This window comes from Leptonychotes weddellii, chromosome 4, assembly GCF_054177405.1.
Source record: "Leptonychotes weddellii isolate Sample4059 chromosome 4, ASM5417740v2, whole genome shotgun sequence".
NCBI lineage: Eukaryota > Metazoa > Chordata > Mammalia > Carnivora > Phocidae > Leptonychotes > Leptonychotes weddellii.
The window spans coordinates 92398671-92415000 of NC_138372.1; the positions used below are offsets into that span (position 1 = coordinate 92398671).

The following is a 16330-nucleotide window of genomic DNA, read 5'->3' on the forward strand; positions in this document are numbered from 1 at the left end:
GGGACGCAAGGGCAGCTCCCAGGGTGCCCAATCTGGGTGTCGGTTCCATGGGTGTGTTCTGTTTGTGAAAGTTCACTGAGGTGTGCACTTTCTATATGTGCAAACTGTTGTGTGCATATTATATATCTCAGTAAAAGTGAAAGAAACCTTATTAGACACTCCTGCTCTTCCCAAAGGCCCTCCTTGGCAGCCTGGCCAAGTAGGGGGTCCTCCCTCTATCTGCTCTCTGCTGTGTCCCTGCTGCACTGCTCATGCTCAGGCGTCTTAGCTCCTGCTCTGAACATGTGCCCTTCTTTGTTTTTCCACAGCTTCCCGGAAGGTATAGTCTCCTCTCTATCTGCCTCTGTCTCAAAGAACAGCCCTGCCTGGCCTTCTGTCCTCCACTGGCTCTTCCACAGTTCTTGTGAATAAAATGTTCTCTGTCCCATTACATTTTCACCTGGAAAAAGCGTTTGCAAATATTTACAACTTTGGATTCATAAATTCTCTCTCCGAGGATTGGATTAGAAGAAGAGAGCTGGTACCCTGCTAACCTATAGTTCAAACATTTCTTCATCTTCCTTCTTCTCTCGGCTCCTCTGCTACTAGGGGAAGCGAGATGCTAAGCACCAGGGGTGATCACACTTGTGACATTTGGATTGTCAGGTCACAGTCTGGGCTCTGCCCCTATCTTCTCAGGCCTCCATTTCAGTGCCTGCTGCTGGTGTATAAATGCTTCAGCTCCCTGGCCCCTCACATATGATAAATCCGAGCAAGGCGTGGGCAGTAGGTGGGCTTCTGGAGTTCCCAGAGGGACTAAAGCTCAAGCTGCCCACAGTTTGTAATTTGTTAACACGCCCTTAACTGCTTCCTTTTCCTGTCTCAGTTGCCCACTCCCTTGGAGGTTTCCTAGGATCATCTCCCAAATAGACTAGTTCCATGTGGATCTTTGTCTCAGTGTCTGAGTCTGAGCGGACACAGACCCAGAAGCATACACATGAACCCATGTGCCCAAGAACACCTACATATACACAATGAATTATATCAGTGTGTGGCAGACGCACCCTACGGTGACCCCCAGTGAATCACACCCCTTGTGTACTCCCTCCCCCTTGAATGTGGATAGAACCTGGGTCTTACTTGTAGCTAACAGAATAGGGCAAAAGTGACGGGATCGTCACTCCTGGGCTTATGTCACATTATAGGAGACTAGAGAGAGAGATTCTGCTGTTGGTTTTGAAGAAGCAGACCACCATGTCTGAGCTGTGTGTCACACACATGGGTCACATGGCAGGAAACTGTGGTGGCCTCTAGGATGTGGGTCTTGCCTCCAGACCACAGCCAACAGGAAAACAGGGCCTTCAGTCCTGCAACTGCAAGGAGATTAACACTGCCAACAGTCTGCGTGAGTCTGGCAGGAGATTTTCCCATATTTTTCCAGATAGAATGCAACCCAGTGACTCCAGGATTGCAGGCTGAGGAGACTCTGAGCAAGAATACCCAGCTAAGCCATGCACAGGCTCTTGACCCTGGGAAATTCTGAGATAATAAATATGTGTTGCTTCAAGCCACTAAGTTTATGGTACATTTCTACGCAGCAATAGAAAACAACTACATTCTATGTGAAACCTTTCAATCCAAGATGGGGACTTGTTTCTCCTCATTCCAGGGATTGGCCTCTGGCCTCCAGGCCCAACTTCACCTTCTGATTTGTTATCTGAGGACAGTCAACTTTGTCATCCTTTCTTGCTCCTTGTGAATTGTTTTCACTAAAGGTGAGTATGTGGATGGACTACCAGTTGTCCAGTGAATACAAGTTTCTTCGATCATGCTTCTTTTTAAATTCCTTCTGGAGGACTTGATCCAGTGGAGCCAGATTTTTCCAATGTCAGGACCAGGTCAGGTCTCACAGGACCTTGTTCCGTGGCTCCTTTCAAAAGTCTGTTGGGTTGCAACATGATACTTAAAGTTCTTTTCTTCTTCCTGTGTGTGTCAGCGACTTGTCTTACAAAATCAGGCAATCTTCTAAAGTGCTGTAAGCCTGAGACTCTCTCCTCTGCTCTCTAGGAACTTAGGAGAAATTTAACATTATTTGGCAGCTCTCTACATTTCCAAAGACTGTTCTACAGGCTTCCAAAGACTTCCCTACAGCTGTGGAGTGGAACCACAGCTTAGCCTTCTCTTGTTCTTGCTTTCTGATATCTGCTTTATCTAGCATTCAGTACTGTTTCCAGTCAAGATTGAAATATTTCCTTCCTAGAGACGAGGGGCAAGTGGGAATGATGGGGCAGATTCTTCTGGAATTTCAGCATTTCAGTGGCTGAATGGAGACTTCCCCGTGTCAGCCCCCATTTCTGTAGGTTGGTCCCAGCATGGGCAGTAGGCACGCTCCTATAACTCAAGCTTCTGCTGTGTTCACTAGAGGCCTAATAAGAGGATTCATCTTTTAAGAAATTCAGAGACAAAAATAGAATCTTTAAATATCACTTTTAAGGTATTTATTTCCTGGGTGCCTGGGTGGCTCAGTCATTAAGCATCTGCCTTTGGCTCAGGTCATGATCCCAGGGTCCTAGGATCGAGCCCCACATCGAGGCCCACATCGGACTCCCTGCTCAGCTGGAAGCCTGCTTCTTCCTCTCCCACACCCCCTGCTTGTGTTCCCTCTCTCACTGTGTCTCTCTCTGTCAAATAAATAAATAAAATCTTTAAAAAAAAGGGGGTATTTATTTCTCTGGTCTATTATCATGCTGGAAGTCATACAAATTAATATCCTAATAAAACTGTATTCATCCTCTCTTCTCCTGTGGATAACTATGCAAAGTACTTTATATTTTCCCCCCTTAAAAAAATAGTCAAGTAGGACATCACAGTTCGCTGCTCTGGACATCACAGTCCGCTGCTCTTCCAAAATCAGCAGGGACCCTGAGCATCCGGGACAGTCATGTACATGGATCCTTTCCAGGGGCTGACTGCTCTCTCAAATACTGCTGGGCCCCTGTCACTCTTGGTCTCGCTATTGTTCTGATTATCGGAGAGTAGTCAGGCATGTTCAGCTGACACATGCATCCATTGTCACAGGAAAGACACTTCTGGTCCAGGTGTTGGCCCACGCTTGGGCTCTAAGCTCCCCGCTGCCTCAGGCCTTCCTCCCAGGCCCAACCAGTGTTCCTCCAAGAATAACCCCTGTGTTGGGAGAGCAGCTTGCAGGAGCCTGCAGAATAAGCTACAGGCTTCTCCAGAGCATGGCACGTTACCCCTGTTCTGGACCTCCTTATGCAGATGATCCATCACTCTCCCTGTGACAACTTTGCTAATTGTGAATCTCAGGAACTTTAACCAAGTGTTGACACTTTCTGTTAAATCCTTATCCCAGGACATTGACTGCCTCAGGCAATATACAATTGCAATATACTCAGAAATAGACGTTCAAGTGTGTTATTTCTTGAACTAGAAGATTTGCTGCAGGAGTCTTAGGGACATACATCACTGTGTTCCCAATTTAATACCTTCCTTGACAAACAATTTCATTAAATCTTCTCAGTGATCCTTAAACAAAGTCTTTTTTTTTTTCTTTCCATTTTACAGAGGGGAAAACAGCCCCAGAGAAATTGAGTCTACTGTTAAAGGTCACACAGCTATTAATGGACATATCAAGGACTAGAACCCAAGTGTGTTCGATAACAAAATTCATGCTTTTTCCTTGTATTTCTCACACTAGGGCCATGTGTCCCTCGTGCTCGATGGGAATAATTTAGGGAGTTTGCTGGTTCTCTGAACAACTTCTAAAAGTGCGTTTTTATTTTGATGACAATGTGGGGGAAAATGATAATTTTCTGTATAATATGCTTAACTGCTTTCTGAGTAATGCCTTGAGATTTTCCTGCTGCATTTGCATTTATGGCAAAATTCACTGGCACCAAGTTGTGTTACTTTAATTACAAGCTAATGGGAGAAAACACAGGCTGATTTCCTGTGTAGCATGGTGTGGTGTAGAGGCCAAGTGTTGCTGCTCAGCTTGCACACAATGAAGGCCTTGTAGCTTGGATGCAGAAAAGCGAAGTGACGTTTGAGCCACAAAGTCATTGTTGAACTCCAGAAGAATCTGAACTGAAGCAAAACATCCCAGGCTCCTTTTGTAAGCCGAGTTTTGTTGCAGCAAACAGGCGTTCTCTGTTAAACCACATTAATGTGAATTTGAAGTTTATCAGATATAGAGTTTTATTTCTACTTAATATGTCATTTTTCTTGGTTTTGTAAGAGCTACAGGCATAAAGCATATATACGTATTTTAATGTTTATATATATTTAATGTAAGAAGATAATTTTTACTTGAGTATAGTTGACACACAATGTTACATTAGTTTCAGGTGCACAACATAGTCCTTCAACGCTTCTATATGTTATGTTATGCTCACAAGTGTAGCTACCATTTGTCACCATATGACACTATGACAATATCATTGACTATATTCCCTATACTGTGCCTTTTATTCCCATGACTTATTCATTCCATAACAGGAAGCCTGGACCTCCTACTCCCCTTCACCTATTTTTCCCATCCATCCCCCTGTCCCAGCAACCATCAGTTTGTTCTCTGCATTGATAAGCCTGATTCTGCTTTTTGTTTGTTTCATTTGGGTTTTTTCAGATTTCATATATGAGTGAAATCGTATGGTATTTATCTTTGTCTATCTGACTTATTTTACTTAGCATAATACCCTCTAGGCCCATCCATGTTGTCACAAATGGCATGATCTCATCCTTTTTTATGGCTGTGTAATATTCATATATATAGTCATATAATATATATTCATATAATATATATTCATGTAATGTATATATACACACACATATAGACACACACGCATACCATATATATGCACCACATCTTCTATGGACCAATGGGTTTTGTAATTTTGTGTTTACTCTTGACTCATGGCTGAATTCTAGAATTGAAGTGATAAGTTCCCTCTGTCTGAGTCAGGATGTCTACATGTCAGAAAGACCTTGACATCTCATTATGTGAGGGTGTAATAATGTCTTATGGTTGTTATGACCAAATTGAATTATAAATTATCTTAAATGAATGGATCTCTATTCTGATTAGCTTATTGAGATAAATTAGTGCTTATATAAATTGACTATTTCTAAGACTCCCAGAAAATAAGGAAATTGAACTTCTAATGTTTTCAATGTATTAGAATTAAAAAGAATTCTTATTGAGACTAACTCAAAAATGTTTTAAGAATTCAAGTTCACATAATTTTGGTAAATTTGGCAAATTAGCTAGTTTAGTCGTTTTAATGTAATAAAAACAGCTAAGTCTTCACTGCTTTATCAGTGTAAAGTGTAGATTTTTATTCTATGTGGGTATATTCTTCCCAACTTATGTAGATTTACTGACCACATAAGCCAGCATTATTTCTACTTAATGTTCAAAGTTATGAAAAATATAACTTTGTGTTTTACCAAATTGATTTATTATTCTGATAAAATGTGATTTCAACAACAATTATGTTTTGTAGTATGTCAACTTGAAGATAATTTCCAAGATGTTAGGTAACTTAGATAATTTCCTCAGACTGACATTAAGTTGAATTAATTAATGGCTACACATTGAATACCTACCATTTCTAAGTAAGATGAATTCTGAAACTTTAATTACTAAGCATAATTTTAACTTATATGATTTTGTTTCTTCTTATATGCTACATGGAGACTATATATTCTTGAGTCTATTAATCAATGTGTTCATTTTTATTATTTTGAGAAGCTGTAGAACGTATGGCTATAGAAAGTTGTGTTGTATTGGTGCACTCTGCAGGACTGCAATGAAGCTGGTGTGTAAGCCCAGTTGCCCACCCCCCAGTTTTCTCTGTGAATTTGAAGTTACCTTGGTCAAAAGTTAGAATGAATATATGTGATAAGACTCTATTTAGGAGCAATAGTTTCAGAGAAATACAACTGTGTACATACTTCTATTTGTCAAGGAAAGGACGAGAATTGTCCTAAAGGACTATTTGGTTTACTTCCGTTCTGCACTCTTGAAGCTTCTTGAGGGTCCCAAGGAGCTTTACTTATGGATTATAATTATTAGTATTTACCATATTGAGGGGTGTCTGGGTGGCGCAGTCAGTTAAGTGACCAACTCTTGATTTCGGCTCAGGTCATGATCTCAGGATTTTGAGATCAAGCCCCAAGTTGGGCTCCTTGCTGGGTGCGGAGCTTGCTTAAAATTCTTTCTCTCCCTCTCCCTCTGCCCCTCCCCCTTTTGCACGCTTTCTCTCTCTCAAAAAAAAAAAAAACAATTTACCATATTGAAAATTTAAACAGAAATTTTAAAATGCTTGCTTATCGATTCATTTAAAGATAGTGACAATGAGTAATATCTTAGCAATGTTATAAACTTAATTTTAACCTCATGAACCCCCTGCAATGATCCTAAAGTAAAGTATTAGTTTGTTCCCAAATATGAAAGAGCATACTGAAAGACAACATTTTAAATAAATATTATTTGTCTTGGTTTATAATACTTTAGTTTGGAAAGTAGGTAATATTTAACTTCTTAGAAAGTATGCTTAACTTCATTGTGCTTTGTTTCCTGCTTACTGTTAATTGGCTTAAGCTACAATATGTAAGGTTGCTCTTTTTTCTGTGTAATCTACCTAGAACAACAAAGATTCTATGTCTACCAGAATAATGTCCTTGATTTCTCACTTAGGAAAGAGATGAGGTTCTTTTTTTTTTTTTCAATTTTTTTAAATTAACATATAATGTATTATTTGTTTCAGGAGTACTGGTCTGTGATTCATCAGTCTTACACAATTCACATGCTCACCATAACACATACCCTCCCCCATGTCCATCATCCAGCCACCCTGTCCCTCCCACCCCCCTCCACTCCAGCAACCCTCAGTTTGTTTCCTGAGATTAAGAGTCTCTTATGGTTTGTCTCCCTCTCTGGTTTTGTCTTATCTCATTTTTCCCTCCCTTCCCCTATGATCCTCTGTCTTGTTTCTCAAATTCCTCATATCAGTGAGATCATATGATACTTGTCTTTCTCTGATTGACTTATTTTGCTTAGCATAATACCCTCGAGTTCCATCCACGTCATTGCAAATGGCAGAATTTCAATTTTTTGATAGCTGCATAATATTCCATTGTATATATATACCACATCTTCTTTATTCATTCATCTGTTGATGGACATCTAGGTTCTTTACAATCATGTTATCTTCTCTCTCTCTCTTTTAATGTTATATTAGCACTTTGAAATGAGTAGCCAAGTATTGTTTCTATTGTAAATGTTCAAATCTCCTGATAACCTGATTTCTGGCCTTCCTAAAATCAAATTTTAAATTCAAAATAAAATTTTAAAATAATCTTTTCTGGATATCTTTTGTATCTAAAACTACCTTGGAGTTTTCCTAGAAATGCCCTAGAAAAGCACAAAGTTTGTCTTTTGACTTTATAAAAAAGAGAACTGTTAGAAATAATTGGATTTATCTGATACATTATTATTGACGAGTTGCACTGGTCTAGAGTTGTCAAATCAGAAGAGATGCTTAGCCTTCCCTATACTACATTTGTACAAGTTAAATGTTATTAGTGTAAATATTTCTGTGAGAAGTTGCTAGAAATTTGTCAGTGCACTTACTGTCTATGATATGTTGCTGTTGATCAGTCCTGGTGCTGCTTTGCCTGATATCAGACAATGGCATGGTGTTCTTAGCTGTAATTTCAATTATTGGAGGTTGACATCAATTACTTATGGAGCCTATTAATATACCTGCTTAGGGCCTACTCTGGACTTGCTGAATCTTTTACCTAACAGTGATCTATTCTGTTTTTTTTTGTTGTTGTTACTTTAAAAAAATTTTTTATAGTACTTAGAATATGAAAGTGTGGGTAGAATTGGTTTGAAGATTTTAAATATAGACGGTGTTTAATTTTTGACACCTGCCAATTTCCATATTCATTACATGGGCAGATGCTAATATTGCACTGAATAGTTTTTCGTTCTCAAAATAGTATCTAACTTTAAGATGAAAAACCATGTATCTGAAACATAGTTATGAAAATACCATTTGTTTTTTAGTATCTTGCAAAAAGCCTATTCCTTTTAGGTATTGAGATAGTCTTGGTATATTCCTACTCTAGGCTTGCCGGATTCATGTGCTCTTATGTCAATAACACTATGGGTTATACCTGAAGCTTTTTCTCCTTAAGGCTTATGTTCACCCACTTTTTTTTTTTTTAAGATTTTATTTATTTATTTGAGAGAGAGAGACTGAGAGAGAGAGAGAGCATGAGATGGGGGATGGTCGGGAGGGTCAGAGGGAGAAGCAGACTCCCTGCCAAGCAGGAAGCCCGATGCGGGACTCGATCCAGGGACTCCAGGATCATGACCTGAGCCGAAGGCAGTCGCTTAACCAACTGAGCCACCCAGGCGCCCTGTTCACCCACTTTTAAACCAGAATTATTTTTTGTTCTTTTTTGATATCTTGGGTGGGTCAAAACAAGAAGTAGCATAAACTACTCTTATCTAACTCTTCGAGGAGCCTGGAGGGTTGAGGACAGGTGGGGAAGAACTGAACTGGCCTGAAAGAGACACCAGCAGGGTTTTAGGCTGCCCTGTCTGAGCATCAGCCTCTCAAGGGCATCATCCCCGGTCTGTCCAGACTCGGGCTCCATGTTCTGCCTCCTACGTCACTCTGACTTCCGCTTGTTGCAAATAACTCAACCGGACATGCCCACGTATGATGTCTTGATCCCTGAATGTGCCTGCACCACAGGAAGCGATGCTGAGAGGCTGACCACCCCTGTCCCTCCTGTCCCTCCTCTCTGTCACCACACATCAGATTTACTTGAGCATCACCTAGAGTAGATCCCTGCCACCCTGAGCAAATGATGCTGCTCTGCTTCCCTCTGCTCGGTGGACCTGACTGTGGACTCTGTTGCTGAGACTGGGCCAGAGGAAGAAGCAGTGGGTGTGTTTCATGGGCAGCATAGTGTTCGAAAGCATGGCCTTCAGAGTTAGACATCGCTGTGCTTGAATCCTGGCTCTGCCAACTTATTATCAAGGGCAGATCGCTCACCATCTCAGAGACTGTATCTGTAAGGTGGTATGTTTTTGAGGATTAAATGAGATATATGTAAATCAGCACTATGTTTGGCATTTGGTAAGTATCCAGTGAATGGTGGTTTTTATATAGGAAATCACCTACATTACCTTCTCTCGGGAGGAGGCAAAGCCTAGGTTTTGCTCAGCTATCTTTTCTAATAAATTCTCATAGAGAAACTTCATGGTTTTAATTACATTCTCAATAATTTCTTTTTGGGGGGCAACAATACTGTAGTTTTAAAGTAAATGTGATCAATCAGGTATTTACTACTTATTAAGTATATACTATGGCATGATATTATATTCTAGAAACTTAAGAAGGCTTAAATTCTGGGTAAGACTACAAAGTCCAAGCTGCCCCCTGCAGATTCCTTTTTGCCCCAACTTTGTCCCTGAAACTGCCTCTTCAGCGGCCTTCACGGGGGCCATCAGGCTGCAGGGCAGCCCCTTGATGTTGTTCATAAACTTACTTCTACTTTTACGACTTGTTTCTATGTCTGGGCTGTTTCTTGGTTGCAACATAGCCTGGAATGACAGTCCTCAAGTAGGACACATACTTGTTCCTTCATCATGGTGCGTCTTCTTATATTTTATGTCCATTGTTAACTTTTGTAAGTTCCCAGTGATACTAGAGACTGACCCCTGACTCAGGGAGCTACATGATCCAGACAGAAATAGAAAAAGAGAATGTTGGAGGGGTGCTTGGGTGGCTCAGTCAGTTAGGTGTCTGACTCCTGGTTTTGGCTCAGGTCATGATCTCAGGGTCCTGGGATTGAGCCCCCCTCTGTAGTTGCACTCCACGCTCAGCAAGGAGTCTGCTTGAGGATTCTCTCTCTCTCCCTCTGCTCCTCCCCCACTCGCACACGCCCTCTCTTACTTTCTAAAATAAATAAATAAATCTAAAAAAAAAAAGAGAGAGAGAGAGAATGTTGGAGTTGGAAGGGATGGTTCATTCCAGGGTTGCCATCTGGCCTCCATGGGCAAAGGTCAGTGGGCCTGCTCTGTTCGGCTCATGCACAGCTTGAAAGAAATTCATGTGACTGCTAGTTTTCCAGTTCAAATTGCTTTATTCCAGGCCACTTCACTTACTCATATCTAACCAGATCCTGTAAGCATTTGAGTTTAACCGAGGACCCTCATTTTATAGATAAACTGAGGCTTGAAAGAGACATGTGCCCCAGGTCACAAAGACTTAAAATGGCAATGAAACTGAGAGACGGGCCATGTGCTCTCACAGTTGGAGGAAAAAGACTTCTTAAACAGTCTTAGCAAAACCAGGGGAGACTCCTGAAGGGGGGGGGACACTTGGTTGGAAGTACATGCAGACATCTGTTAGCAGATAAAGGGGTTCTAGGGTATTCCTGACAGAGGACCTGATATTTTTGAAGGGAGGGAGAATGGTTAATTCCCTGATCTCTCACTTTATTGGGGCCTTTGAAGTAGTAACAGATAATGGGGTGAAGCGGCTTGGTATTGGATTAAGAAGGTTGTTGGAACGATAAAGAGAATGAGTGATGGAGTGAGGCAGAGAGAAGGGAAATCAATAATTCTGATAGGGATGAGGTTGGGAGAGGAGACTGAGGTGAAGAACATGAAAGTGAGGGGGGTTTTGTAAATAAATGGGTTTAGATTTAGGGTTTTTCAAAGGTGACATGTTGTGGGACTAACTCAGTTCTATTGTTCTGCAGAAGCAGAGAAGTCACTGAACAGGCTTTCGGGCTGAATTTTGTCCATCCCTTTTGGGAAAGTTTTTCCATAACTTTAAGTCAGTTTTATTGAGGTATAATTTATATATTTTAAATTCACCCCTTTTAGGTGCACAGTATGATGGGGTGACAACTGTATACAGTTGTGTGACCACCACAACAACCGTGATCTAGAACATTTCCCTCACCCAAAGCATTCCCCTGTGGTCTTTTGCAGCCAACCCCCTTCCCCATGTGCAGCTGCTGGCCAGCCCTGCTCTGCCTTCTGTCACTATAGTTTTGCCTTTTCTAGAGTTTCAGATAAGTGGATTGTACCTTACAGCATGTAGTCCTTTGTGTCTGGCTTCTTTTACGTAGCATAATGATAATTTTTGAGATCTGTCCACGTTATGTGGATCCATAGTTGGTTTCCCTTTACCACCGAGCAATATTCCATTGTATGGATATGCCTCAATTTGTTTATCTATTCACCAGTAGATGAGTCAATACCTTTGGGTTCTTCCCAGTTTTGTGCCATTATGAATTAAACTATCACAAAATAAAATGTAGTTAACAATTGCATATAGGTCTTCCTGTGGACATGTGTTCTCCTTACTCTTAGGTAAATAGCCAGGAAAGGACCGTTGGGTCATATGGTGAGTAGGTTTAACTTGATAAGAAACTGCCAAACTGTCTTCCAAAGTGACAGCACCCTTGTGCATTCCCACAGGTATACATATTTGAGGACTCTGGCCGCTGTGCCTCCATAATACCAGCACTTGGTATTATGAGTCTTTTTCATTTCAGCCATTCTAGAGGATGTATTGTGGTATTTGGTTTTGTTGCGTTGTTTTGGATTAAATTTTGAAGTTCAGTTTCTCAGTTTTTTTCTTTTAATGGTTTTTGCTTAGTGTCCTAAGATGTCTAACCCAAGATCACAAAAACTGCTGCCTATATTTGCCCTTAAAATAAATGGTTTCAGGCTTAATCTTCATGTCGTCCGATTACTCTCCTCTGCCTTTGAACACAAACACTTCCCATATTATAGTAAGTCTGACGGAAATGTGTATTAAGTTTTTAAATTCATGCTTGGTGTGTACCTCCTTCACTATCCTGGGTCTGCATTGCCTCCTATGTGCCTGTTTGTGCAAAGCCAGGCAGACACACACACGGAATTTTCTGGAATCCAAGGTCTGTCCTCTGTAGTTGTCCTCCCATGCTGCAGCAGAGGGCCTTACTTTGTGTCTCGCAGTCAAGCCGCTCATTATGACAGCTCACGTGGCTTCCACAGAGAACAATAGGCCAGGCCCCATTGCAAACCCTTTTACGTATTTTAACTAACTTAATCCTCAAATCCCTGAGGAAGAAAATGAAGGCTCAGAGACTTCAGGCTCCCTATAATACAGCCAGTTAGTGGCAGGGTCAGTGAGATCCGGAGTGGCTTAATTCCAAGCACTTTGTTCTCCCCACTGTCATAAACCCCACAGGCTGTGGCTGGAGTCTTCCATGATTGAGCACATCTTGGGACACAATAGCCACCTTATTGTTGTCTTTCTCTAAACAGATGCGTCTCCAGTCTCAGTTCAGACACCTGATTCTAAAGTCCTCCAGTGGGGCCCCTGGACAGAGTGTCCCCAAGGATGGCCCTTAGCCCGCAGGCAGAGACCCGCACGTGGCAGCAGGGCCCCAGAGGAAGGCAGTGTGGTTTGTGCTCTGCACAAAGTGCACAGCGAAGGGGACAAGTAGGGGCTGAAGTCATCCAGCCTGCTTTTGTCCTGTGGGCCCACGGGGCTGTGTCTCCCCAGAGGATATTTTTTAGTTCCTACAAATGCAGTGTATCTGCTAGTAGTGGCCCTGTCCTCTAGGTAAAGCTGGCTAACCCCTGGGCTAGTGACCGCAAGTGCCGTCACGTGCTGAGTTAGTCACCACATCCCACCCTCCTGGCCCTCACGACTGGCCGAGGACTGAGCACATAACCCATGTCAGGAGATTCTTGGCCAATGAGGCTTAGTCTGGAGGCTCCTGTTTGAGGGCTGTGGGTCTCTTTCTTCTCAAGGTGAGGACTGGAGCTGTGGCAGCCAGTCCTGCAACTAGATGGGGCTTGATAATGAGGTTCATTCCCACCAAAAAGGGTCTAAAAATGCAGAGAGAAAACCCTATTCTGGTGACTTTGTTGAGCCCTTGGTCAAGTTATACCTGAAGCCCACATCTCCTCATGGACCATGGAGTAATATATACCAATAAATTCTCTGTTTTGCTTAGACAGTCTGGCTCTCAGTTGTGACCAAGAACCCACCGACTAGTCCACACATAGCGCACCCAGGCCCACCCCCCCGGACCCCTTCCTGGCTCTGTCTCCATCACAGCACCTGTCACCCTCTCATAAGACATTATTCACTTATTTAATTAATTGAGTTTCTCCCTCCACTCACCCCTGTTGAAGTGTATGCTCTATAACGGCAAGAGATTTTTCGGGTTTGTCCCCGGAATAGGTTCTTAGCACACAGCATGCATTCAATAAAATTCTATTGAATGATATACCTACTCGCTGAATAATTAAAGATTGCTAAAATTCCATATGCACAACTTTAGGAGACCAGGGCAGCCCTAAAGTTAACCAAGGACCAGCCTTCTAATAAGACATGTGGCTGCCTGCCCTCGTTTGGGAATGTCGCAAAGCGCACACTGCGCTCACGCATGTGCAACTTGTTGGCATTCGGGCAATTTCAGGGAGGGTGCTTACTTAGTGCTAGTCACCACGAGTGTTTTAGGTTAGTGATGCTGTTCGGATGGAACTGTTTTCATATTTTAAATATTTTTAATGTATTTACAGAATGACTGTTAGATTTCACTTTGTTTTGTGTTGGTATATCTGTTATTTGTCACTTTTTGGATGTTTATTTTGTTTCTCTTTACTTTGCTATCATGAGCTCCTTTTCCTCAGGAGAGGATGAAACAATTAGGGGATGTGGGTGGGCCATGGTATTTTTTATCTCTCATATGTGCCAGAGTCAAGAGACATTGAGAACCTCTATCTTTTTGGGCTACTGTGATCCATGTTTACATTCTGTTAATTTTTACAGGAAATACCACAGAACCTGGCACTTAATCCAACGAGGTTCTTACATGGCTCCTATCAGTCTGGCATTCCAGATTTATCTTCCATCTCTGTTACAGAATCTGATACTTTTGTTTGTTTCTCTGATGGTGGCTTGCCCAGAACACTCGTAGGAATTGGTGGGTTGCTTTTTGCTGAAGCTATCAACTTTGAAAGAATGACCCTTTTCCATCTGCCTGTCATCTTGTCTGAGCTCCCACCATTAAGATATTTATCCTTTGGGTTAATAAGCTTTTTCATGCTTAGAAGGAGCAACACAGGGGCGCCTGGGTGGCTCAGTCGGTTAAGTACCTGCCTTCAGCTCAGGTCATGATCCCAGGGTCCTGGGATCGAGCCCCACATCCGGCTCCCTGCCCAGTGGGGAGTTTGCTTCTCCCTCTCCCTCTGCTCCTCCCCCTGCTCATGTTCTCTCTCTCTCTCTCACAAATAAATAAATAAAATCTTAAAGAAGAAGCAGCAGTAACACATTATTTCTGATGGCTTCCTCTTTGGTTACCAAAAGGGTGACAAGGGTGTGGAGGAAGGGAGGAAGAAGTGGAAGAGTGGCATGACTTCCCTTCTCCTCATTGCGCTCTTCTCTGAGCCAGCATGGGACAGCTGGTCTCAGCCTGCTGAGGTCACAGGGGAGCAGGGGAGCGTCCTCAGGTTCAGGTATAGGACTCTGTGTTGACCAGCTGGCAGAGCAACATGGGCGAAGCCAATGGCCATCTGCCCAGCCTGAAGCACATGGCCTGGCCACACGTCCTCTCCTCTCTGGGGCTTCTAAGAAATGCAAATGTGATCACACCAAAGCCACATTTTCTGTAATTGTCAAGCCAATATTATTTCTTCTTACATGGCCAAGTAGATTCCTGACCTAGGGAGTCACGAATCTGTACGAGGGAAAAAGTACCTCCTGAGTATTGGAGAAACCGCCTCATAAGGGATCTCAAACCTCACTAGGCAAAGAGACTTGAGCAAGGTGACGGGGCTGTTAGTGGCCAGGGAGAGAGAAACATCGGGCCCAAGGCCGCTCCAGGGCATTGGCCGTGACTCTTGTCACAGCGTGCGTACACTTCAATAACCCCCACCCACTCACCCCCACACTGAGGTTGGCCTGGCACATCGCCTCCCTCTCTCTAGTCAGACCAGGGCTGCAGCTGAGGGGGAGCTATTCTGAGGAAAGGCAGGGACAAGGAGGAAGGAGATGAAGAGGCACGTGGGTATGTTCTCTGAGTCTTATTTCACTGTTTTATTCCCATCACTATCAAACTGGAACAGAGCAGTCTTCTATGCAGACAGCTATTTATTGAGAGATGGCCCTGGAATCTATGGCTCATGTCAGCCTAATAGGGACCCTACTGGTAAACATTCCCTGTGGTGAAAGGAAAACTAAGCAGGTGTCTGAGCAGGAGGATCTGGGCACTAGAGAAAGGGCAGGGGGGTGCAGAAGCTGAAGCGGGCTGGGGGCTCACTCCTGACGTTCCTCCTCCTGTCTCCAAACCTTTGATGAGACATTTCCATTTGGCTATTCACCAGTCCCCTCCCTCCTCTGAGACAGCCAGAAGTGAGGAAGAGGAAAGCAGAGGACCATGGAGACAGATCCCGGGGTGACCTTTAGAGCTAGAAGCCACTGCCCTACCAGCGTTGAGGACTTGGCTTCTAACAAACCTAAAAAAGTGAGTGCAATAAGGGCCTCATCAGCCTCAGTTGCTATGTTTACTCTAAGATGATGATCAGAGGCAGCCAGCGCGCACAGCGGGAAGGGGACAGGGGCCCGCGCGGTATGGGCTCAGCCTGGATGTTCGCTCTATGGCTGGTATTTGCACAGGAAGTGCTGGTGCTTGCTGCAGTCATTGTTCTCCCAGGTCAAAAAATCTGCAAGAAAATAAAGAGATGTTCAAATCTATCTGGTTCTGTACTGCACTTACCCGCGCGACCTAGGTGTTTTGCTTGCAACCCTCGGGAAGGTACCACCATGGTTCATTTCACGGGTCACCTGGGCCAGAATGTGTGCCCTGGTGTTGGGTCAAACGCCGGTCTACATGTTGCTGTGAGGGATTATTATTATTTTTTTTTAGCTGTGATAAGTATCTAAATTAGTCGACTCTGAGTAAAGCAGATTACCCTCCATAATGTGGGTCATCATCCAATCAGTGAAAAGATGGAGTTTGCCCAAGGAGCAAGAAATTCTGCCTCCAAAATGCCCCCAACTCAGGACTGCGATATCAGAGTCGCTGGCCCGCCCTGTGCACATCAGCTTTGCCAGCCCGACAATCGCATGAGCCAATTCCTTAAAAGAAATCTATCTCTCAAGACAAGTATCATATGATCTCACTGATATGAGGAATTCTTTTTTTTTTTCTTTTTTTTTTATTCTTATGTTAATCCCCATACATTACATCATTAGTTCTAGATGAAGTGTTCCATGATTCATTGTTCGTG

The 16330-nt window shown here is 42.9% G+C and overlaps 1 protein-coding gene across 2 annotated transcripts in view; it reads right to left on the reverse strand.

Moving 5' to 3' along the window:
• Positions 1-15109: 15109 nt before the first annotated feature.
• Positions 15110-16330, reverse strand: part of REG4 (regenerating family member 4) — a 266112-nt gene continuing 264891 nt past the window's right edge. For both annotated transcript variants that reach the window (XM_081815803.1, XM_081815802.1), the window contains exon 6: positions 15110-15763. In XM_081815803.1, coding sequence (XP_081671929.1) covers positions 15696-15763 — 68 coding nt within the window. In that variant the 3' untranslated portion in view covers positions 15110-15695. The remainder of the gene's footprint in view (positions 15764-16330) is intronic.